The 22,744-nt window shown below is 55.0% G+C and overlaps 7 protein-coding genes across 7 annotated transcripts; 4 read left to right on the plus strand and 3 right to left on the minus strand.

Annotated features, from left to right (window-relative positions):
* Window positions 1-3,293: 3,293 nt before the first annotated feature.
* Window positions 3,294-5,140, plus strand: CPAR01_05629 (prenylated Rab acceptor 1; the record flags this gene model as incomplete). Its single annotated transcript, XM_060489905.1, has 2 exons — window positions 3,294-3,818; window positions 3,860-5,140. The coding sequence occupies 2 exons, from the start codon at window positions 3,294-3,296 to the stop codon at window positions 5,138-5,140; spliced, it is 1,806 nt and encodes a 601-aa protein (XP_060351371.1).
* A 428-nt stretch (window positions 5,141-5,568) lies between these two features.
* On the minus strand, window positions 5,569-6,408 carry CPAR01_05630 (uncharacterized protein; the record flags this gene model as incomplete). Its single annotated transcript, XM_060489906.1, has 2 exons — window positions 5,569-6,017; window positions 6,138-6,408. 2 exons carry the CDS (start codon window positions 6,406-6,408, stop codon window positions 5,569-5,571), a joined length of 720 nt encoding a protein of 239 aa, XP_060351372.1.
* A 3,079-nt stretch (window positions 6,409-9,487) lies between these two features.
* Window positions 9,488-12,493, minus strand: CPAR01_05631 (uncharacterized protein; the record flags this gene model as incomplete). Its single annotated transcript, XM_060489907.1, has 5 exons — window positions 9,488-10,452; window positions 10,509-10,644; window positions 10,699-12,088; window positions 12,156-12,323; window positions 12,390-12,493. The coding sequence occupies 5 exons, from the start codon at window positions 12,491-12,493 to the stop codon at window positions 9,488-9,490; spliced, it is 2,763 nt and encodes a 920-aa protein (XP_060351373.1).
* Window positions 12,494-14,182: 1,689 nt separating this feature from the next.
* CPAR01_05632 (TTL domain-containing protein) lies at window positions 14,183-15,166 on the plus strand (the record flags this gene model as incomplete). The annotated part of the gene is made up of 2 exons (XM_060489908.1): window positions 14,183-14,218; window positions 14,279-15,166. 2 exons carry the CDS (start codon window positions 14,183-14,185, stop codon window positions 15,164-15,166), a joined length of 924 nt encoding a protein of 307 aa, XP_060351374.1.
* A 224-nt stretch (window positions 15,167-15,390) lies between these two features.
* On the minus strand, window positions 15,391-16,514 carry CPAR01_05633 (uncharacterized protein; the record flags this gene model as incomplete). The annotated part of the gene is made up of 3 exons (XM_060489909.1): window positions 15,391-15,619; window positions 15,733-15,926; window positions 16,032-16,514. The coding sequence occupies 3 exons, from the start codon at window positions 16,512-16,514 to the stop codon at window positions 15,391-15,393; spliced, it is 906 nt and encodes a 301-aa protein (XP_060351375.1).
* Window positions 16,515-17,678: 1,164 nt separating this feature from the next.
* On the plus strand, window positions 17,679-18,233 carry CPAR01_05634 (YjfJ protein; the record flags this gene model as incomplete). The annotated part of the gene is made up of 3 exons (XM_060489910.1): window positions 17,679-17,790; window positions 17,890-18,081; window positions 18,139-18,233. The coding sequence occupies 3 exons, from the start codon at window positions 17,679-17,681 to the stop codon at window positions 18,231-18,233; spliced, it is 399 nt and encodes a 132-aa protein (XP_060351376.1).
* A 1,319-nt stretch (window positions 18,234-19,552) lies between these two features.
* On the plus strand, window positions 19,553-22,435 carry CPAR01_05635 (uncharacterized protein; the record flags this gene model as incomplete). Its single annotated transcript, XM_060489911.1, has 2 exons — window positions 19,553-22,223; window positions 22,302-22,435. The coding sequence occupies 2 exons, from the start codon at window positions 19,553-19,555 to the stop codon at window positions 22,433-22,435; spliced, it is 2,805 nt and encodes a 934-aa protein (XP_060351377.1).
* Window positions 22,436-22,744: the final 309 nt, after the last annotated feature.

Here is a 22,744-nt window from a genome sequence, read left to right on the forward strand (position 1 = left end):
TGCTTTGCCGCGGGGTTTTTTGTGACGAAGAGATGTTGCGATTGGACTCTTTTGCATTCTAAGAAGGAAAGATTGAGGTGCTGTTAGACGATACGTATTGTCTCGGGCTCCAGATTCTTCCAGAGGTGTCTCATTCCCCTTCCATTCCAGGATTACCTAAGGCGAGGTAGTTCGTAGCTTCCAAGTTGGTGAAGCGCTTGTGGTGATTACCCTAGCAAGCTGCTCAGAGTACGTACCCAAAATAATATCGGAGGAAATGACGGGACCTTAGGCAGAACAAGATGAAGCAAGCAGTTGAGCATAAGGTAGGTAAGGAAGGTAGCTAACAGGCGAAAACAGATACCGCGGCAGCGTACGGATACACGATGCCACAAAGCGTTTGAGCATTGCGACTACTTGTATTCCATCCCGAGGCTCTCAATCCAGAGGCCACAAGCTCATTAAGCGAGCAGGAGGTTACCCACACAAGCTGTGCCGTTTGGATAGGTAACTGTGACTCTACCTTGGACTCCCAGAGTCAGCGCCACGGAATACAACCTGAGGGCTGCAAGGCTTGAAGCTCCAACCCGGATCTTCTTCCTCGAGCTGCCGCATGAATGCATTACTGCGTTGGCGCACGCCATTTGCCTATCTATCGGCTTCCCACGCTACCCTACGCAGGAATATGTTCCTAACTGCCTCGGGAGGTTGATCGTCGCAAGGTAGGTATGGATGGACGTGAGGGTGATGGCGCATTGGCGAGCGAACCGTGGGCCTGGCAATATCTGAGCTTGCCTTGAGACACCAACAAAAGCCGCAGGCATCGAAGGGCGTGGCGCGGTCGGGCTGGAATTGATGGAAGGTAAGGAAAGGTGAAGAGAGAGAGCCACGAGCAAGAAAGAGAAAAAAAAAAAAAGTCTGCTTTGGCTCGGCCGTCATCCCTTCTTTCATTCCAGCCCATTGGCCTCACGTCACGATTTAGCGGGCGATGGCTGCTTCTTCTTCACATTAGTGTCATTCTTGCCATCTGGGGGTTTCCTTGGGGGTCTGCCGCTTGGGTCGCCATCGTTAGGTACCGCTAGTCCGTCATTGGTCCTTGGGGCGATCGTCGACCGAGTGGTGGTTGTCTTTTAGTTTTGGAGGGGGAGTCTAACAGAGCTTCCAGCCTTTGCTTTCTCCCACCGCCTCCAGATTCTTTTCAGTAGAAACTCCCGTCTTGCTCTCAGGGAGACGGGTCCATACCTAGATGCGTGGGTGCTTGGGAGAGAGACAAGATGCTGCTAGAAACCGGAGTCTGGAGACAGAGGACCATGCGGTGTGGAAACACACTCCGGCTTGACAGCCTTGAATGCGACTTGGCCGGCTCTGACTTGCCAGAGGCATGCAAGAGGGGTCCCCCTCCATGATCCAGCTGCCGCGCTGTCCTATCCCATGGAGCCCAATTGAGGATTGTGTGTCGCCCCAGCTTGAAGCTACCTATGGGCTCTGAGCTATCCTCGGATGTGGTTCTCAAGCTTTCTCGTCTGTCTTGCTCCCCCATCCGGATGCGTCCGTACTCTGGGGGGGGGGGGGGTCAACGACGGGAAATAGAAACCAGGGAAGTAATGGGTAGTAGTAGCCGGCGGTTGTGTCATAAAGCAAGGCGGTGGTTTGGGTACGGAGTGCGGTGTACGGAGTAGTGTTAGTTGCAGCCCAAAAGTCAGATACACCATGACGAGAAAGAAAAGTCTTCCTTGGTTAATGGAGGGGCGGTCAGAGCTCTTTGGTAGCTGAGTTGGCTGTCTCTCTCTCTCTCTCCGCTTCCTTCATTAAGCTTGCCCATATCCCCTTCGGTGGTCGGATCTTTGTCGGGTTCTTCCCTTTCTCTTCCCTATCGTCTTGTCATTTACCTGTTGTGTTTCCTCTTCTTCTGACTGACAAAGTCGGATGGAGGACCAGCGGGAGATGCATCACTACGGCCTTTGAGTGTTTTTGTTTCTTTCCGAGCGTGGAAGGAATACAAAGGTCAACCAACGACCAACGAGAGGGCGAGCCCCGCAGCTCGCCCCCCGCGCGACCGAACGACGGGAATTGTCACGATAGGAAAGAAAGACAAACAGGAAGAAAGAGAAAGAAGCAGAGAAAGGGTTGTTTCCTTGTGAAAACACTGGGAGTTTCGAGGGAAGGAAGTGGTCAATTCACAACAAAGTTGGCAAGAGGTAAGCGACGTTCTTTCTCACTTTCATCCCATGTTTCCCTTGTCGCCTTCCTCTTCCAGCTCTTGGGGAGTTAGGCCTCCTTCCATCTCTTACAGCTGCCCTTTGGCCTTTCCTTCCCTTTCGTTCCCCTGCCTTGATCACATGATTCACATACCTACCGGTACCTTCCCTTCCCGCATCATGGTTCGTCTGGCATTCGGCCCAAGGTAGCGAATTCCTCAAGCGTTTGCTCGAGCATGCATCTCCCTCAGCCTCAGCCTCTACAACAATATATCCATTCATCCCTTCTCATTACCCAACTCCTACGAGACGAACCCGAAAATTCAAGATCCAAGACGGGGAACACGGACGACCGGACAGGGGCCCCCTTTCTCCTCTCCCACGCCAACCAAACGTGTGGGAAACCGTGCCGTTTTACGGTTTTCTAGTGCCAATCACCAATTCCCACCCCTGAACTGAATTGACGAGATTACGGATCCAGCCCATACTGCCTTGCTCAGCACCTACCGAGATTTTCCCTGCCTGGGTACCGAGTGCGGAAAAAGAAAAGCTGACGGGAGAAAAAAAGATCGCCTTCGGTTCCTCAGCACCGAGCCACCGCGACCACGACGAGACCAACGTCAACAATACCATCATCACCAAACGCCTTCATCGACTTTGCTCAGCCTCTGCCTAGTCAGCACCAACTTTCTACCGCATTGGGTACCCAAATTCTGCCTGCAGCATCACGCTTGCCAACATCCCCCAAGGCAGCTTTCTTTAGCCTTTACCGCCCCTTAGGTACCTCTCATCGCCCCAAGGTGCGTACGTGTTCCGTTCCGCGCGTCAGGAAAGCTAATTCCACGAGGAATGGAGCTGAAAAGACACATGGCCTGAACCTCCCAAAATGTTTCAAATCCACCATTCTTCCTACAATACCGATACCATCCACCCTGTGCATGCATCCCGCTAACCTGCACCCGCTCATATAGAACACGGTCTTTTCCTGTGTGACGATCAACAAACCGTACAAAAGTCTCCCCCTGACATTCTGCATCTTCATCTACCCTCCTCTACCGACGCCTTCCACCTTACCGACGCGCATCAATCGCATTTTCCACATCCAACACCGACACCATGGCTCGCATCCAGATCCCTATCGACGCCCTGACGAACCGTCTCGGCCTGCAGGAGCGCTTCAACAGCATGCGTTCCGGCGGTTTGAGCGGCCGCTTCGCCAACCTGCGTCCTGTCGGCGAGTTCTTCGACATGAAGCGCCTCTCCAAGCCCGCCAACTTTGGTGAGGTCCAGTCGCGATGGAACTACAACCTCTCCTACTTCTCCAGCAACTACAGCGTCGTCTTCTTGATGCTCAGCATCTACGCTCTGCTGACCAACTGGCTGTTGCTTTTCGACATCATCTTTGTCATTGCGGGCATGTTCCTCATTGGCAAGCTCGACGGTCGTGATCTCGAGATCGGCTCTTTCAAGGCCACCACATCCCAACTGTGGACCGGTCTTCTCGTCATCTCTGTGCCCTTGGGCCTGTACGCCTCGCCTTTCGCGACGCTGCTCTGGCTCGTTGGTGCTTCTGGCGTGGTCATCCTCGGCCACGCTGCTTTTATGGACAAGCCTATCGATGAGGCTTTTTCCGGGGAGGCGGTCTAGATGGTCGGCCGCGAGCTCCCAAATTTGCGCCCCAGTGGGGAAGACCATCAAGGCGCGGGCGGAGGAAACAGGGAGCTGCGCAACAGGGGTCCTGGGAGGACGGGACGAGAGTTGTCGAGGAGTTAGAGGAGACGGAATTGGACAATTCAGATACACAAGGCGTTGGTTTGGTTTCGCGAGGAAAGCGGTTCGCAAGCGACCCGCTCCGCTTCACGGGTACAGACGTGGGTGACCGGACGACGGCATTGCGTAGAGGATACGACTACCAGCATTCGGACGATGACGAGGACGACAGCGAAGACGACAGCGAGGACTCGGAAGAGTCCTCTTCGGAAGACGACGAAGAAGAGGAAGAAGAGATTGATTGGGATCAGCTTTCTCCGAGAGAGCGGGATGAGGCGCTCGCGCAAAGAGCTCTGGCCCGTATCCGACGTGCACAAGAACGGGGCAAGCTCGAGGTCAACCTTAGCAAAGAAGAGATGGCCGCCCTAGAACGACGGAGGAAGCGCATTGAAAAGGAAGCACGCAAGCAGGAGCGTAAGCAGCGGCGCGAAAAGGAGCAGCGGTTCGCCATTCCGCTGTCGCAATTCCAGCCAACCTCCTCTCGCAGAAGGTCGCCTACGTTGGCTCTGGAGGACGATCTGCCCCGCCATCCGTCGCCTGGAACATTCGCCAATGTCCAAGACGGTGGTGCGATGCCGCCCATGGGATACTTTCCGCCGCCCAACGCTTCACGCACCCGTCCTAGATCGGCAACTTCCGCTTCGCAGCGACCGACGTCTCGAATCATGGGCGAGAGGGGCTCGTCGCCCTTCAATTATGCCTACGTCCAGGGGCCTCCAGGCCAGCGTTTGCCATCGGATAACATGTCGCCTGCTTCTTCGACCTCGTCTCTGCCAAAATCTCGAAATGGCGTTGACCCATTCCAGTTCCAGACTGAAGGTCCCGCCAGTGCCGCTCGACGCAACGTATCGGGCTCCACCGACGGGCGCCGAACATCCGTTGCGCCTCCGACGGGTCGAGGCGGCCGGGCTCCGCGCGGGCCGCCACCCGAGGAGAGTAGCAGCGAAGAAAGCAGTGAGGCGAGCAGCGAGGAAAGCACCAGCGACGGCATCGGAAACGGTGCTCAGATCGTCGAGCCGCCGCAGCGTCCGCCTTCATCCGGTCCGACTACGCGGAGAGGTCGCAAGGAGGCCGTTGCCGTGGAGGAGGCTGCCGCCCGTGAACCGGCACGTGAGGTTTCGCGGGGTAAGAAGTCTGCCAACCCGTCGCCGTCCAAGAGGAAGCCTACCGGTGGTCGGCGCAAGAAGAAGTAATCTTTTCGCTGTCAAGGGCTGGGTCAAAAGTTGTCTGCCGTGTCTAGTACCGATAATAGAAACAATACTCCGTATTTCTTAATGATTTCCTTGCTCTCCCATTGCCTGCATCTCTGTGCTTCTAGTCTCCATGCATAATCCCCTTGACAAGTTTGTTTAAAGGTCATCAATCGTATCTTGATATATCTAGAGGTATATATGTAAATGCGCCATGCACGGTCGTAACGTGGCATACAATTTTTCCAAAGGCCGGTTCCCAGGAAAATGCATGGGACGAACCAGAATAAATAGTCAAAAAAAAAAAGCCCGTAAACCAGAAAAGAAAACGCTCTTCAGTCATAAAAATGCTGAACAAGAATGTCCACCCATACCAATCATAATTCTTGCCCGTTCGTTCTTTTTGCTCCCGGTGCCTTGTGAGTCGGGGTTTAGACAAACATCTTGGCAACACCATTCATAAGCCCATCGGCCCAACCACCGCCACCACCACCACCACCATCCCGCTCAACACTCCTCCTCTCCCACGAATAATCCCCATCGTACCCTCTCTCGACATGCGCGCGGGTGGCAGCACCACCGCCGAACCCGCCGCTCGCCATGCGGACCGCCTCGCCGACGAGGCCCATGGAGTCGCCCGAGGCGGCCTTGGCGCCGATGCCAATCATGCGCTCGATGCCTGGCGGGAGGCGGAGGCCGAAGCGGGCGAGGAGGGCGGTGAGGAAGCCACCCGTGATGAGGGGCATGATGACGAGGGCGACGACCTTGTAGGGGTGCTTTTTGGCGTAGTAGACTAGGTCGCGCCAGAGGCGTTTTACCTGCTTGAGGGTCTTTTGGACGAAGCCGTTTCGCGGGGAGCGTTTGTAGTACGAGGGGCGGCCTTGATAAATCGTGTTAGTTCTAAGGTATTGGGCCTTGGGGAAAGCCAATTGAGTTTCCCGGATTGTAGAATAGCTGGATGAGGGGGAGGCTGGGTTGAGGATTCAATGGACAGACATACCGCCGCCGAAGCCGAAGAATGACGAGCGCGAGGCATTGGGAATACCGAAAAAGGAGCCCCGCGACGCATTGTTCTTCTTGTAGTCGTCGCCGCCAAAGATGGAGGCGGCGATGCTGGGCGCGCTGTGTCGCTTGCTGCGGGAGCGCGAGGAGGAGCGGGAGCGGGAGCGGTGCTTGGTGCTGTGCTTTTTGGAGTGGTGGGAGGAGTGCCGGCGGGAGTGGGAGGAGCGGCCGGAGATGACGCTGCCCGTGGACAAGTCGAAGAAGCCCATTGTGATGTTGCGTGTGTGTTGCGTGTCTCGCGATTGTCTTGCGGTGTAGGTGTTGCAGGTGGTGTGGGAGAGCTCTCTGTAGTGGGAGAGCTTCTTGCTGGGTGGGTGTGGGTGGCTGAGACTATCCGTACGGAGACTAGGTCCGGGATGTGAGGTCGTGGTGGTGGGTGGATGAAGGAGGAGGGACACAGCTGGGATCAAGCCGTGATTATCGTGGTGAGAGAGGCGAGCTCTTGTGGATGCTCAGGTTGAGAGGTGGAGGAGGAGAGAGGTTTGTGTAAGGAGTGAGAGAGTGGGAGTGAAGAGTGAGAGTGAGAGTGAGAGTCGGAGAGCTATCGAGACGTGGAGGTGGTGAGACGGTGCGGTGGAAACCCACAGACGCCAAACCAGTCCGGGGAGGGAATTAAAAAACCCTTGTGCGAGGCTGGAGAATGCGACACTGTCTGGTTCGGGGAGTACGGTTTGCGGGATGGGATGTGGCGCGTTACACACGGAGATGAGTTTTACTATGCCTGGGGGGTTGTCTTGTCTTGTCTTGAGCCTTGATGAGGCGTTCGTACGGATAGAGCTGGCTATGCTGTATTCGTAGCCTTATGACATGGGGTCTAATTGAATTGGATGGACTCGCCAGGGGAGCGATGTTGAAGCTCGCGAACTGGTGGGAAGGTCGGAGGGGGAGGGGGAGGGGAAACTGGTTCGTGCTTTTTGGTGGACGAGAGTCTAGAGAGACCAGGAGGCGAAGAATGGGGATAGATAGACGAGAACGACGAGGGTACACCCTAGGTTTTGAACTCTGGATGGAGTTCGTTTTGCTGGACAACTTCAGCCCAAACGTGGATATCTCCTCGACACCTTGAACCTGATCGTGGATCTTTCAAGTGTTGTTGCCAGCTTGTCAACAGTCAGAAGTCTTTCAAGGGCCCAGGCCAGGTGAATTCGTAGGCTCTCGCAACTCTCTCGCGTGCGCAAGAACCAGGGTTCGTTTTTTTTCTTCACTGGATATGCAAGCGATTTCCGACGCAAGCAATTCGTTCGGCAAATGGCAAGATTTAGTGTGCGGACTGGGGGCTGAAAAGTTGTGAGTGGACGGGGAGCGGCGGAATGTGGGAATTCGCAACCAAATTTTTGGACTCTTCTGCGACTTAATGCGTGGCCCTGCGTGCGAGTGTCCGCTTCCGATGGATATACGTAGTAGAGAACAGGTCTGGCCAGGAGGGGAGCACAGGAAGCAAGTGTTGGACCTGTTGGTTTCTTTGGTTCGGCGAATGAGGGTGACTCTAGTTGTCTGGATGCTGAAGAGAAGTGGACGGTCTCCAGTTGTATGAGTCTTTCAGAGCCTGACTATGCAAAGTCCCGACGTCTTGATTGCAACGTATCAATTGTCTGTTGTTTTGATTTTTGATTTTGTTCATTCACCGCTGGTTTGTCGTCCTGTGTGTCGCCTTTTTTTGAGATGTATGTGACTCTTGTCGTATTTTCAACATGATCCCAATTGATTGCATTTGGTCTCACATATTGTTGGTACGTATCCCATGTGAAAGTATGTAATAGACCAAAAAATGGATGGCTGGGAATCGAGAAAACCGTCTGGACAGGGTTTTGCAGGGTCCCCATCCTGTCTCTCCCACGGCCGAAGCTAAAGGAGCTTTGGTGCTCGATTGTGACCGGGGTAGTCCAAACGCTAAACGGCTTTGGGGATGGCATCTGTGGATGATCAGTTGCGGTCTGGTGGGGAGCATTGCGGATGGGATGGGACGGGATTCTCAACTTTCTCCCTTCTCTAGGAACGAATTTCGAGAAGGGTTGACTTCCTCAGAGACAGAGGCTTCGAGTTTGGACACCGCGTCGTAAATCTCATGTGTTTGGGCCGAAGTGATTTCATTTCTTGATGTTGGACATTGACAAGAAGAAGCTCCCGGGTATGTTGCCTCAGAGGTCCCGACGAAATGTCAGAGACGTGGAAGTGGTACTTGCTTAGCCTTCCAACGGGTCGTGCCTATCTCAGGTCTAAACCTACATCTCAACCGCAGGCAGTGCCGTGTGAGTTGAGGTACGTCCGGAAAAAACATGACACTCACAGAAGGAAGGATTGGTCTCTCCTCTCAACTGCGTTGAATGAGGTGATTTCCCTTGGCCCTTCCCTGATATTTATGCGAGTTCGGCTGGACATTTCCCGAAGTACCTACCTCAAAATGCTCAGTTATTTGACTGAGAAGGGGTGCTCTAGGCTGCCCAGATCACGCAGAAGGTCCCACCAACGACCACCTTATCAGGAGCTCCCATCTGCTTTCCTAACGTACGCATGGTAGGAGTGAGAGAAAGTCTGCGTATGACCAGCAGTCCTCTACCTTTTTGAATGTCAAGGGTAATGTGGTGGTGAATGGCAAGTACGAATGTGATCAGTGTATCCTCTATGAAGACAGAAACCCGGATAGTCTAGATTCCTTTACTCTCGGGGAGCCCTTTTGTCCATCCCGGATCAGCAGTAATAGTAACGTCATTGAATTAGAGCATCATACGCGGGAAGAGCTGTGAAACTGAAAGATATGTAGTAAATCACACTCCACGAAATTGAAAGCCAAGGTAGGCAGTTTAAATGTCCAGATCTGGAATGCGAAACACGATTACAACACTATTATCGAGACATTTCGCAGAGTTGAGCAGGCCAGCAGCAGCACCTTGAATGAGTGGTGCTTTGCGCGGTCCGGTTCTGCATCATGTCACCATCAGGGTGGCATACTGCTCTGTTCACAAGGACGTTCCAAGACATGGCATCGAAAAAAAAGGCGATCGTTTGATTTGTCTAGAAAATACAGACGCTTGCTATACCTCCCAATTACGCCCGTTTCCTCTATGGTATCTCATATAGTCATAAAACAGAGCGCCGAACTGGATTTCAAGTAACATCTTCCAACGAGTGTGCTGTTTCCCCATTTCCCAAATTTGTAGCAGATAACCTCCAAACGCCTACATCGCTGAAAAGATCGTAATCAAGACCACGTAGAACAGAGAACGAACACTGGTCTCAAAAGAACAAGGAAGAAATGCATACCGCACACACGCTCTGTCTCCCTCTCTCTCACGCAGTCAACCCCATGGCGCGCAATCGACTTAAGACCCCAGCGTCGCGAATAAGCCCCGTGCCTCGCTCCATCCACGCATCAAACCCTTCCAGGCTCTCGTTTCCCGGAAAATCATCCCAAATCTCGGCCTCGGTGTCCGGGTACCGTGAGTGAATGCCCCTCAGCGCATCGACGTTTGTCCACACCGGCAACCTCCTGCGTACGCAGCAGTAGTAAAAGTAGAGAATCCGGCACAGAGACTGTACTCTTGTGTGAACAGCCTGCTTCCTCGCATCATCGTCCGCCTGGTCGTACACGGCGGCGGCGTCACCTGGTACCACAGCCCACCACGACAACCGCCAGCGCAGCGTCAGGAGAATTCGACCGAGCCTCTGTAAGAACGGGAGGACCTTATCGTCGTCCATGTTCCCCGACTCGTGCAGGAGGCGCTGAAGGTTCCCGTAGGCCTTGACCTCGAGCTTGCGACACATGAGCTTCGAGAGCTGCGCGGCGAGGACGAGGTTCTCGGCCTCGAGCGGACTCTCAGGGTTCAGGGCTTGCTCCACGGGTGTGCCCATAGGCGTGAACTGCCTTTTGGAGACGTAGGAGAAGCCCGCGCGGCTGGGCATATTGTTGACGAGGCAGAGTAAGGCGAGTGGATCGTCTCGCGACGTCGTCAGCTGGGTCATGCAGCGCTCCCAGTCGTCTGTCTTGGGATCGACTCGCAGGATTTCTCGGTCGATGAAGGCCTGGAAGCTGCACTCGCTGCCGTCCATCTGCTGTCGGAGACCGTGGAGGTACTCGTGGCACGCGTCGAGGTCTAGGACATAGATGGGGCGGCCGTCTTGGTGGACGCGGATATTGAAATGGCTTCGCGCGCGGTTTACCCTGTGGATGAGATTGTCGATTTGAATTTGCCTGGGGAGCTCTCTGCGGATGCGGGTCTTATTGTCACGGGTCGGATGATAGATGGCGTGTTGGGCTGCATGATGGTTAGTCTCCACGTGGAAGATATCGGTGCTCCAAAGATTGACTTACAGATGTAGTTACACGTTCCCGCTTGAATGAGGTCCTCAAAATGGGCTCTGACGCAGGGCCCGGGCCACCTTTGAGAGCCGCCGTGTTTGTCACATCCGGTACAAGAGCCCTGGGAGGAATCATCACTTCGATTGCACTGGGCACAGGTTAGTAAAAAGTACCACGGACTGCCTTGGTTATAAGTGTTTACCTTTTGCTTGGAGTGCTTGCAGCGAATGCACACCATCTTCTTGTTCCGCGTCTCCTTGGCCTGTCCACGAGAGACGGGGTCCATCGGGCCGTGGCGGCGCCCGCGAGCCGGGCCTGACCGACCGGGCCGGCCCACGAGGCTTTGTGTATCAGAGGATCTGCTACTGCTGCTGTTGCTCAACCTTCTTGGGCGGGCCACGATGGGCATGGGCTCTGTCACTCCTGACCTCCTCGGTGGCTCGGATGGGCGCAATCTCTGGAAGTGAGAAGCGCCAGATACAGACAGGAACTGAGCCGTGGTACGCTGAACGGGGCTTCTGCGTTGCGATGCAGGAGTGGTGCTGCTCATTGCCGATTGAAGTCTGGGGACCTGTCCTCTGACGACTGCATCCATACGGACCGGGTCTGATCGTCTCCTGAGTCTCCTACCCGGGACCAGAAGGCCACTCGCCGCGGTTACGGCAGGGTTCTGTGCTGCCGATGTATTTGGGACGCTCCGAGGTTGTGTTAGTCTAGGAGGTGCATACATCTCATTAAGGTAGTAGTCGATGGGATGCGTCTGCGAGGGTGAAGGCGGGTCGGGAGTCGCACTATCGCAATAGTCGCCCATGTGAATGTCGGGCATATCAGGTGGAACAATAACCAACGACGGGCCCAACTGGTTCGCGTTATACGGGATGAAGCCTTCGGGGAGCGATGGAGTGCCCCACATCAGACGGTCAAAGTCGTCAACCCTCCCCTCCCCGACATCAGAATCCCAACGATCATAGAAGGGCGAAGTAGGACTCAGACTCAAGCTGGTTGACAACGAAGTCTGATTCGCCAAGCCCGTCGACAGGGCGCTGACATGCGGGCCCGGGACGCTTCTTGGCGTATCGGCGGGAGCAAAGCCAATGTCGGAAAAGGCATCATCGACGCCGAGTACGGATGATTGCGGGGTGTTGGCCGCCGTCGCCGACGAAGCGCCAGAAACGGGACTCTCTGCCTGCAAGCTGAGATATGGGCATCTAGTATTCACGATGGGACTACTCTCAAGGGAGTGGTTCGCAGACAGGATGACGTCGGAGAAGGTGGTGCTCGGGCTGTTGATGCTGCCAAACAAGCCTTGTCCAAAGCTGTCATCGAAGCCTACACCGTTACTAAAGTCGCCAGCATGGCTGAAGACGACGGATTCCTCCTCATCGACGCCAGACGAGCTCGCCTGGCTGCTTGTTCGGGCCAGCTCCGACGACACAGGTTTAGCGGCGTCGAGCTCGATGCCATTGTCAATGGCGAGGTCGAAAGGGAGATCGTTCTGGTCTGCCACTGCCGCGTGGGTAGGCGGCCAAGTGGACGATAGAGCGGAGACGCCGGCTTGATGAAGATAATCTGGAAGCTCGTCGTAAAAGTCCCTGAGCTATGTTAGACAACGACTATGACGGTGTCTCGGGCAAAGGAGACAACAAGGCTGCAACTCACTTGATCAAGGACTCATCGTTTCTAGGAGCGTCGGTGCTGAGGAGGCCGGCGGGACCGATGGGCTGAGCAGAAGAGCCATCATGGCCTGCTGCTGCTGCTGCTGGCCATTGTTGTTGGCTGAAGGGGTCGTCGGCCGATTGCCCGGCCCATGTGAATGGGGTATTGTTCCTGATGTTATCCCAGTGTGCCATACCAGTGTGAAATGTCAAGATGACTTTGATGATGAATGCCTACTCTATCCCAAGAAGGCTGTGTTGGAGTGAGTTTGCCCAGAAGTGTGGCAAGAAGAGGAAGTGAGTGCCCCAAACAGGCTGGGGAGGGGATGGGAGGCCCTTCATAAGGTATCGTTTGCCTGGGTTGGCAAGACGAGGCTCTGCTGTTGCTTGGCTGGACCTTGATCAGATTGATTGGAGGCGTCTGTCTGTCCGTCTGTCTGTCTTGTTGGCATGTGGTTGACGAAGGGTGTGTGTAAGTGTGTGTGCGCGTGTGGGAACAAGCGGACGAGAGGAAAGCTTTCGTCACTGAGTGTCTCTGCTGTGGCATCTGCGCGGTGCTTTCCTTAGTGTAGCCCAGGGGACTAAATGGACCAACCAGACCCCTAGGCAAGGGGAAACGTGCACGCCTTTCGGTGTGTTACAGCAGAAGTTGGCGCCGGGGAAGGGAGTTACAGGGCTCCGATTTAGGGCGGCAGAGGGCGGCAGATGGCGGCTTACACCGGTTCTTGGTTCTCTCGCACGCCTTTCGTCCAATGATTTAGACACTTTCTTTCCTCGTCCCAATGTTTGGTTTCCCTCCATACATGGCAAGGTTGTGATGTCCATGAGGAGGGTACATGAGGAGGGTACATGAGCAGGGTGCAAGCTAAGTACTTCCTCTCCACTACACCATCTCGTAGTCCATACTCCATAGAGACAGGGCGAGTGTGTGGTGGACCAAGAAGAGAGAGAGAGCCTGCAGAAGCTCACGTTGGGCAAACCGCAAGGCGCACCACCGACTCGGGACGCCTCGTCCCAAAGTTCAAGTATTTCCCACAAGCCCACAAGCGTGCCAAGTTCTTTGGCTGCTTCTGAGTCGCATTTGTGGCATGTATGGCGTGTGTGTGTGTGGACTGTGGACTGTGGCCTTGATCCGAACATTGGAGGCATTATCCCACCCTCATCTACCTCGACTTTCCCTTCTCGTGCACTCGACCTTGGTCCCGGTCGTAGATCCATCCGATGCGGCGTTGCCGTGCTCCGTGGTCGGCGGGGTCAACCGAAAGACAAGAACTGGGCCGGGATGGATGAGGAGGGGAACATCAATTTTCACTTCTTCTCAGAATCATCGGACAAAGTCAATACCGTGCCACATGACAGGACGCGACACAAAACAGACCCTTCTTTGCTCCGACTAGAGGGTGAAGGTAAACACAGAATATCAGCCCTGTGGGTTCTCCCATGGACCACGGTAAGAGTCATACCTCACATCGGAGCTTTTCTTGTACCCCCCGGTTTGGTGTTGTCTCTTATAATCCAGCCAAACCAGCCAGCCCTTTTCTCATGTTTCCCTCTTTTGAGTGACCGAAGCGCGCGCGTCATACTTCGCCCAGCTACAGTCTGTCCCGGAAACTCTCCTTTACACCATCTTTTCCTTTCGTCTGCCTCGTCCGCGGAACCACAGCCGGGCAGCCTGATCTTGGCCCTCGGTTGCCTTCTTTTCTCCTGATCCCTGTTTCTGCATTCTTCTGTCCGTCACTGCTGCGGCTCGGCGGCAGCCTGCTTTGGATCTACGGCGTACTACCACTACGACTACGGCACTACCCCATCAAACCCCACCAGAGAAGAGAGGCATCAGAAAAGCCGAACGCGTCGGCGCCAGATTTGCCAATATATTGCTGCCCGACCTCGGCACATCTCTTCCTATCTCTTTGTTTTCTTTGGACCTCACTGTCCTTAGGACATCGCCGACGTGTGACAATGCGGCTCTTGGTAAATAAATTGGCCTACTATCTCCCCCCCCCCCCTGGCCGGGTTACTCACATACGCACAATGCGTGGGTTATACCCGGCTGACATGGTTACAAACGTACGGGGTGGAACATCAAATAAGCTGATGAGTACGCCTCTCCCTCTTCCGTGTCCGTAGGTAGTCAACGACGACGGTCCCCCGTCCCCCGTCTCGCCCTACCTGGCACCCCTCATCACCGCCCTGAACGAGGCGGGCCACACGACCGTCGTGGTCATACCCGACAAGCCGCTCTCCTGGATCGGAAAAGCCCACGCCGTCGGCAAGACCCTGACCGCAGAGAGCAGATGTCCAGCGTCATTCTGTCCAGATGACGCCAACAAAACTTGCAGCATCCCCGGCTGCGGCGAGACTGAAGACCGCACCCATCGCTGGCTCATCGTAAACGGGCCCCCAGCAAGCTGCACCCAACTAGGCCTCTTCCACACGCCCAACCTATCGCCGCAAGACTTTGACCTCGTCGTATCGGGCCCCAACCACGGCCGCAACGCGAGCACCGTCTACGCGCTCAGCAGTGGCACCGTCGGCGGCGCCCTGGAAGCCGCGCAGTGCGGGCGCCGCGCCGTGGCCCTCAGCTTCGGGAGTAAAGACCCGCAACCGCCGACGACCATCCGCGCGGCGTGCGTGCGGGCCGTGAAGCTCGTGGAGGAGCTTGCGAGCGAGTGGCACCCGCAAGTGGAGGTGTATAGCGTCAATGTGCCCATGGTCGCCGACGTCGGTGAGGCGCCGGTGAGGTTGACGAAGATCGCGGAGGGGAGATGGGTCACGGGGGGCTTGTTCGTTCCCGTGCTCGAGGACTCTGCCGCCGACCCTGAGAAGAAGTTGGCGATGTCGGCGCCGGCATCGTCGTCGCGTACGTATCAGTTTCGGTGGGCGCCGCAGCTTGGTGATATCAAACGGCAAGCTGAGGAGAGTTCCGAGGGTGAGGACCTGTGGGCTTCGCTTAATGGCGTCATTAGCATCGCTCCGTTGAAGGCGAGCTTTACTGCCGTGAATGTGCAAGAATAAGCCTCTCTGGGGGAGGGGGGGGGTCACCCACCCCCTCCTCAATTGCTCGGTGAGAAAGGATAGAATTAGAGTTCTGGCATCCCTAGAGGTCCGTTTACGAACATGCGACATGAAGATGATGGTTCTAGATTCGGACAAATAGACTTGGAGAAACAGATTTGAACTTGGAGGTTTAGAGACGGGCTCACAATAACCCAAGTGACGAAGTAAAGACGAGCAGACTCTTAGATGGACACACAACCATTGGCGCTATCTTCAATAAAGATCCCACCGTAAATCAGACCCTCGTTCAGGTTACTGGATTGATACCCCGAGTTCACCACGTCATCGGTACCCGTGGGCTTCTTCAAGATGCCAATCTGGTACTGCCCGTCGCCGGCGAGATCAACCGGGACGACACCACCCTGCCTCGCGAGCGGGTTGTTGCCCGCCGAGTGCCATATCTGGATTGTACTTGGAGGCAGACCGTCAGCCGGAGGTTCTTTTTCGCAAAGCACCAAACGTAGTTTGATCAGTCATTCGAGGATGAACAGAGGGCTAGGAGGAGTGAGAATGGCTTAGCTCACTTGTTCAAAAAGTCCAACGTGAGCGCAAAGTTCTGCCACGACCCGTCCATCGCCATCGGCGTCGACCAGAGCAGCTTATTATCCCGATCCAACAGCTTGTACGTGTCTTTTGGTAAATCCAGCTGGCCGATGATGGTGCCGGTCTGGAAATTGAACTGATTCGCATCATACGCCGCCGTCTCGTGCCAGACATTCTGCATTTACCAAAATATTATCAGCTTGAATGCCACCAAAGTATGCATTCGCAACTTGGCCTTCACATCCTCCGTCAATGGAGGCACCGAAAGAAGAAGACTTACAAGATACTCGTGCGTCAAATTCAACGGCCTCTCCAAATCCAACCTCGCACTAAAATGCAACGTCTTCACCCCCTCCCCCGCAGGACTCCCCTCATTCGTATCCTCCGCAAACAACAACCCCGCGCGCCGGAAGCCTCGCTGGTTCATGAAGACACTCGCATCGGAAATCGTGACCTCGAGAGGACGCTTCCTCTCCGCGACATCGAAGCGGGAGGACCGTGACCCGGGCCGAGTGGAGACCGGAGCCGGGCCCGGCAGGAGGATGATATCCGACCAGGACAAGTTCGCGCCCTTCACGTAGTCTGGATTATACGGATTCCACCCACCGCCGAGGGCCGTGTCAAAGTCTTGAGGTGTCGCTTCGGCGGGGACGCGGCCGTCGAAAATGAGTGGACATTGGATCGTTGCGGCGGTACAGGGTGAAGGTGATGCCAGAGCGAGTGGGATAGCGAGGAGGATAGGGATGAGGAAAGGCGAACGCATCGTATGTTTGGACTTTTGCGAAGTGAAAGGGCCGGCTTAATAGGAGGGAAACCTCTGGAGCAAGGTAGCGTTGGACATGTTAGGGTAAGTAAGTAAAGTGATATAGCTTAGTCAAAGGAGGATGAAGCAACTCAGTTTGTCTGCTTTCCATGTGTTCTTCGAGAAGCTCGGTCGAATTCTCAAGTTGATGGTGTTCTTGATAAGTCGACGGCGGCTACGTTCCGAGACGTTTGAGGCCAAGGGAGGAGTTGTTCCAGGTTCCTAGAGAGGCTACAGCCTCACAGGTGCCGCTTGCTCCTATGGTCCCGAATAGCCAATACTAAAAGTTCTCTGCCCACAGCTGGTACTTCAGTGCAATTGATGATTGCATAAGATATCAAAATGAAGGCGAAACGCTGATGGCGTTTGTGAGATGGCTGGCCCAAAACTAGGACTGGCCAGTCTTGTGTTACCATGCAGTCAACACGCTATCAAGCTGCAAGGCATTCATAACTTCCGGAAAGAAAGCAACAGTTGAAAGTCCAGAGATCAACCCGTCGCTGAGCTCATCGTCAACCTCAAGTCGATTACACAACATAGCCCCCGTGTAGAGAATATCGTTTGAGCAAACAGGGCTGAGTAGACCTTCATGAAAGATATCGATCAATGTCTCCAATCGCATCAGCTACTTAACCGCAGTTCGTCCGAGTGCAAAGTGGAAGAGACATTGCCAATTCCCGTCACGTGTGTCTCTGCCTAATGTCATCGGTGCAGATACGAAATACGATCCGGGGGACTCAGCCCCGGCTGCGTCCAATGGCGAGCTTCGGTGGGGTGCGCCGGATGGGGCCGTGAATGGCCGCTTGGTCGCTTGGCTGCTTGGATCCATTGCCCGGCGGTGATCGGCCTCGCACGGGATTGGAGTTGCTGGCCTCATAGTTGGTAGTCTTTGGGGAAGAAGACGTAAAGTTTGGGAAGTAAGGGAGCAGGGCAACTGGATGCTTTTGAATTTTGTATAAAGTATGGGCTTACTGTCTTCATTCTCGGCGACCACCCTACTAGATTACAGAGACGTACAGCCTTTTCTCATACTCTCAAGGTATTGCAGCAGTGGGAAGAGAACATTGAAATCCCAAGATTTTCGTCACCACAATTGACTTCAAGCCAAAATCACGAACAGTCATAATGAACTTCATGGGCAGAAAAAGCGACGTCAAGCAAGAAGACGTGGCCAACGTCCCGCCGGAGCTATCAGACCTGCACTGCTTCACAGAAACGGGCGGCGTCATCACAACCAGTACGTCCGCATCTTTACCCCATCACTTACCTTACCTTACCTTACCTTGTACACTCCATATACATACCTTACACAGCAGCGATGCTTACACAGGAGCAGCAATGTTCGACATCCCCGGCTACCGCGTTACCCGCACCCTAGGCGCAGTCTACGGCCTCTCGGTGCGCTCGCGCAACATCGCCGCGAGCCTGGGCATGGTGATCAAGTCGCTTGCGGGCGGGGAGCTGCGGTGGTTCACGACGATGCTGTATAACTGCCGGAACGATGCGCTGGGGAGAGTGGTGAGCGAGTGTAAGCAGAGGGGGGGCAACGCGATTATTTGTTTAAGGTTTGATGCGTCGGATTTAGGCGGGTTCGCGCAGACGTGTGCGTATGGGACTGCGTGTGTTGTTGAGAAGGTTGAGGGAGGAGAAGGGGTTGCGCCGCAGCTTGGGGGGAGTTGAGAGAGTGTGTAGCACTGTAGAATGAGACGGGGCGGGAAGTGAAAGGAAAGGGGGAGAAGAAGGATGAGGTGAGGTTGTCGTGGGGTTTGAGCTTGGCAGGGTGAGATTTTTGTTTCACGGAGGATTGCGGTTGTGTGAGGTATTCTGAAATGGAGGCCTGAGGTAGCTGGGCAGAGGAGGTTTGATACCACTGCGTTGTAGTTGATATTATTTTGAGAGGAAGCTGAATCGAGTACTTTGACAAGTCAAACATGTTTGGACAGTCAAGTATAGACTGCTCTTATACGGAGATCATGGAACAGTGATGGTCTGTTGTCGATGATCTGCAGTTGATGTCGTGATGTTCGTGCATTGATGAGGACCAGATGGATCGCAGATGAAGTTGAGATGAGAAACAATGATTAGCCAATGTCTGAGTGAAGAATATGCCTCTCTCTTACTCAATTGAGATGAGAACATGGACCTGATAGACCTGCCTCATATGGAATATTTGGCTTGCAGATGGAAGAAACGAAGGTGCAGATGCAGCTGGTCTTGAGGTACAGTCAGGTACCTTGAAATGGCAGGGTCCGAATCCCGCGATAAGGCAAGATAAGGGCCGCTTAGCTAAGACCTGCTACATTCGAACAAGTAAACGAGACACCCGTAGCACCCTGCTAACTCCCCCCGGCTAGCTCCGAAGAACCATTGAAACGGGCCAAGCCCACTTGCTACCGCGCTCCGCATCCGTCTCCCACAGCAGTGGTACTCGACATCCAGGCCACCTCCGCCAGGGGACCCGCCACTAAACCCAAGCCAATGGATGCACCTGTGGACCACCCGCAAAGCTCCCCAGCCCAGCACCCCGATAGGTGTACCAAGTGCTCTTTGTTCGTTCATTGACTCGCCTCCACGGCCTCGGCCTCGTCCACGTCCACTTCACGATCCTTCGCACCTACACAACTCTCCGACATTCCCCCTTCTCCTCCTTCACCCACGGGTCCTTCTCGTATCTTCTTGCGTGCTCGTGCTACCCTTCCGACGGCCCTCCTGCGATACCACCAGATACGAACCCTCCGGTCCATGGGGTGTCGTTGCGTCCTTTGATTTCCAAAAGAGGGCTGAAGCTGCCTCGAGACAGCATGCCGTTTCAAGTCACCGCGCAATCCACCTAGTTTCGATCCCATCTTTCTTTAGCTTTGCCATCTGCTGCCCTGCTGCCCTCTCGCCTTGGCATAGCTTACCCCCCGGACGGAAGAACCGAACCTACCGTCAAACCCTCCCGACCGACGAACTGATAACCACCCGACGAGACCTCTCCGTCTCCGTTCTCCGACACCATGGACCCAGCACCAAGCGCTTCCGCTGCACCCACCGCCGAGGACCCCAGGATGTCCCACGAATCATCCCTCTCGAGCGTGTCCACCACCAGCCTCGTCTTCGACCGTCTGCATGAACAAAATGAAAAGTCATACTCGTCTTCATCTTCCCAGAGACGGCGCGCCCCGTCCGCCTCGCGCCCCGCTTACGCCGACCACCCGGACGACGACGATGACAACGATTACAAAGAGTCCGACGCCAATGACCTCGAGACGGGGCCCTTTCTGGCGCCCACGACGGGCATGATGCGCCGTGTAGGCATGGACCGCGGGCTGAAGAAGGGGATATGCATACTCGCTGCCGCATTCCTCCTCGCATGGGGAGGTGCTCTGTTCGTCTTCTTGTCTCGCAAGTCATACCAGCACGGCAGTCAGGTCGACCACGACCCCTCTGCGACATCGCGCGGATCCGGCAAGCCGGTGACCTTGGACCAGATCATGACCGGCTTCTGGTCGCCCTACTCTCACTCAATAAGCTGGATCGAGGGGCCTAATGGAGAGGATGGCCTGCTGCTCGAGCAGGGTGCGCGAGGCAAGGATTATCTCGTGGTCGAGGACGTCAGGGCGGGCAAGCTGGACCGCCAGGTCTCCGCCGAGGTCGTCCAGAGTCGCACGCTCATGAAGAATCCTTGGATCAACGTTGGCGGCCGCCAAATGACGCCGTACGACGGCCGTCCGAGCAAGGACATGAAGAAGGTGCTCGTTTCGACCGATCGCAAGCACAATTGGCGCCACTCTTTTACCGCGCTGTACTGGATCTTCGACGTCGAGACCCAGACTGCTGAGCCTCTTGACCCCGAGCATTCTGACGCGCGTGTACAGCTTGCGACGTGGAGCCCTCAGAGCAATGCTATCGTTTTCACTCGGGACAACAACTTGTTCTTAAGAAATCTTGACGGTGACAAGAAGGTTACGCAAATAACAAAGGATGGTGGCCCCGAGTACTTTTACGGTATTCCCGACTGGGTGTACGAGGAGGAGGTCTTTGCCAGTAACAGCGCTACATGGTACTCTCAGGATGGCAAGTATGTCGCCTTCTTGCGCACCAACGAAACGGGTGTGCCCGAGTACCCACTGCAGTACTTCATGTCTAGACCCTCGGGCAAGGAAAAACCCGCCGGCGAAGAGACATATCCGGACGAGAAGCGCATCAAGTACCCTCGTGCCGGTAGCCACAACCCCGTCGTAGACCTGCTCTTTTACGATGTCGAGCGTGGCGACGTTTTCGCCGTGGACATTGAGGGTGGTTTTGCCGATGACGACAGACTCATCAACATGGTCCTCTGGGCTAACAACAAGGTCCTCATCAAGGAGACCAACCGCGTGAGCGACATCATGCGCGTGGTTCTCGTTGACGTCGTGGCTCGGACGGGCAAGACTGTGAACACCATTGACGTTGGCAAAATCGACGGCGGCTGGTTTGAGATTTCTCACGAAACCCAGTTCATCCCTGCGGACCCTGCCAATGGAAGACCGGACGATGGATATGTCGATACTGTGATCCACGATGATGGCGACCATATTGCCTATTTCTCGCCCATGGACAACCCCGAGCCTGTCTACCTCACGGGTGGCAACTGGGAAGTCGTGAACGGCCCCTCCGCCGTCGACCTGGCCAACAACTTGGTCTACTTCGTGTCAACTAAAGAGTCCTCTATCCAGCGTCACGTTTACAGCGTCCACCTCAACGGCTCCGACTTGAAGCCGTTCACGGACACCAACTTTGAGAGCTACTACGACATTTCTTTCTCCAGTGGCGCAGGCTTCGGCCTTCTCTCGTACCTGGGCCCCAAGATCCCTTGGCAGAAGGTCATCAGCACTCCCAGCAACCCCACCAGTTACGAGCATGTCGTCGAACAGAATACACAGCTTGCCGAAAATGCAAAGAAGTACGAGCTTCCCATCCTCAAATACGGAACCATCAAAGTCGACGATGTCGAGCTCAACTATGTCGAGCGCCGCCCTCCCCACTTCAGCGAGAAGAAGAAGTACCCGGTTCTCTTCCAGCAGTACTCCGGCCCCGGATCCCAGTCCGTGAGCAAGAGGTTCTCCGTCGACTTCCAGTCCTACATCGCCTCCTCCCTCGGCTACGTAGTCGTCACGGTAGACGGCCGCGGCACCGGCTACATCGGCCGCAAGAACCGCGTCCTCATCCGCGAGAAGCTGGGCCACTGGGAGGCCATTGACCAGATCGCCGCCGCCAAGCACTGGTCCGCCCTCAAGTACGTCGACTCGGCCCGCATCGCCATCTGGGGCTGGAGCTACGGAGGTTTCCAGACCCTCAAGACGCTCGAGATGGACGCCGGCCAGACCTTCAGCTACGGCATGGCCGTCGCGCCCGTCACGGACTGGCGCTTCTACGACTCCATTTACACGGAGCGATACATGCGCACGCCGCAGCTCAACCCGGACGGCTACGACCAGACGGCCATCTCCAACGTCTCCGCCCTCGCCGGCAACGTGCGCTGGCTGATGATGCACGGCGTCTCGGACGATAACGTGCACTACCAAAGCACCCTCACCCTCCTCGACAAGCTCAACCTCGAAGGCGTCGAGAATTACGACGTCCATGTTTTCCCTGATAGCGACCACGGTATTTACTTTCACAATGCGAACAAGATTGTCTACGATAGTGAGTCCAACCCCCCCGTCACCCCAGAGGCCCCAACAGGACACTCGGAGAACCCATACTAACCGCACCGCCTCCTAGAACTAAACAACTGGCTCATCAACGCCTTCAACGGAGAGTGGCTCAAGGTCGCCGATGCCAAACCAATGATTGAGCCCAAGGTGAAGGAGAAGAGGTCGAGCATAGCCAAGCTTGACGGTGTACCAAAGTCTTAATTTTATTATCTGGTTTATTTAAAGATGGAGTTTTTGGAGCGAAATCAAACTATGTCAATTTTTTGAAGCTATCGCATTGATAGAATCTACTCGGGCGCACGCTCAATCGCAATTTCAAACCCGATAGACACATTGTATTGAATATGATGCAGAGGCAGGTTGATACCTCCTTGATGTGATGCCATTCTTGGGCTGTGGACTACCTGTTGCCCGTTCAGGGACTAGGGTTGGTAAAATGGGTTGGGACCTTGAGTCTTTGGTCCACGAGATACTTATATCAAGAGAAGCGCAGACGAGGCGATTCACATG

Source organism: Colletotrichum paranaense, assembly GCF_030867605.1.
Source record: "Colletotrichum paranaense strain IMI 384185 chromosome Unknown Scaffold_4.1, whole genome shotgun sequence".
In the NCBI taxonomy this organism is placed as follows: Eukaryota; Fungi; Ascomycota; class Sordariomycetes; order Glomerellales; family Glomerellaceae; genus Colletotrichum; species Colletotrichum paranaense.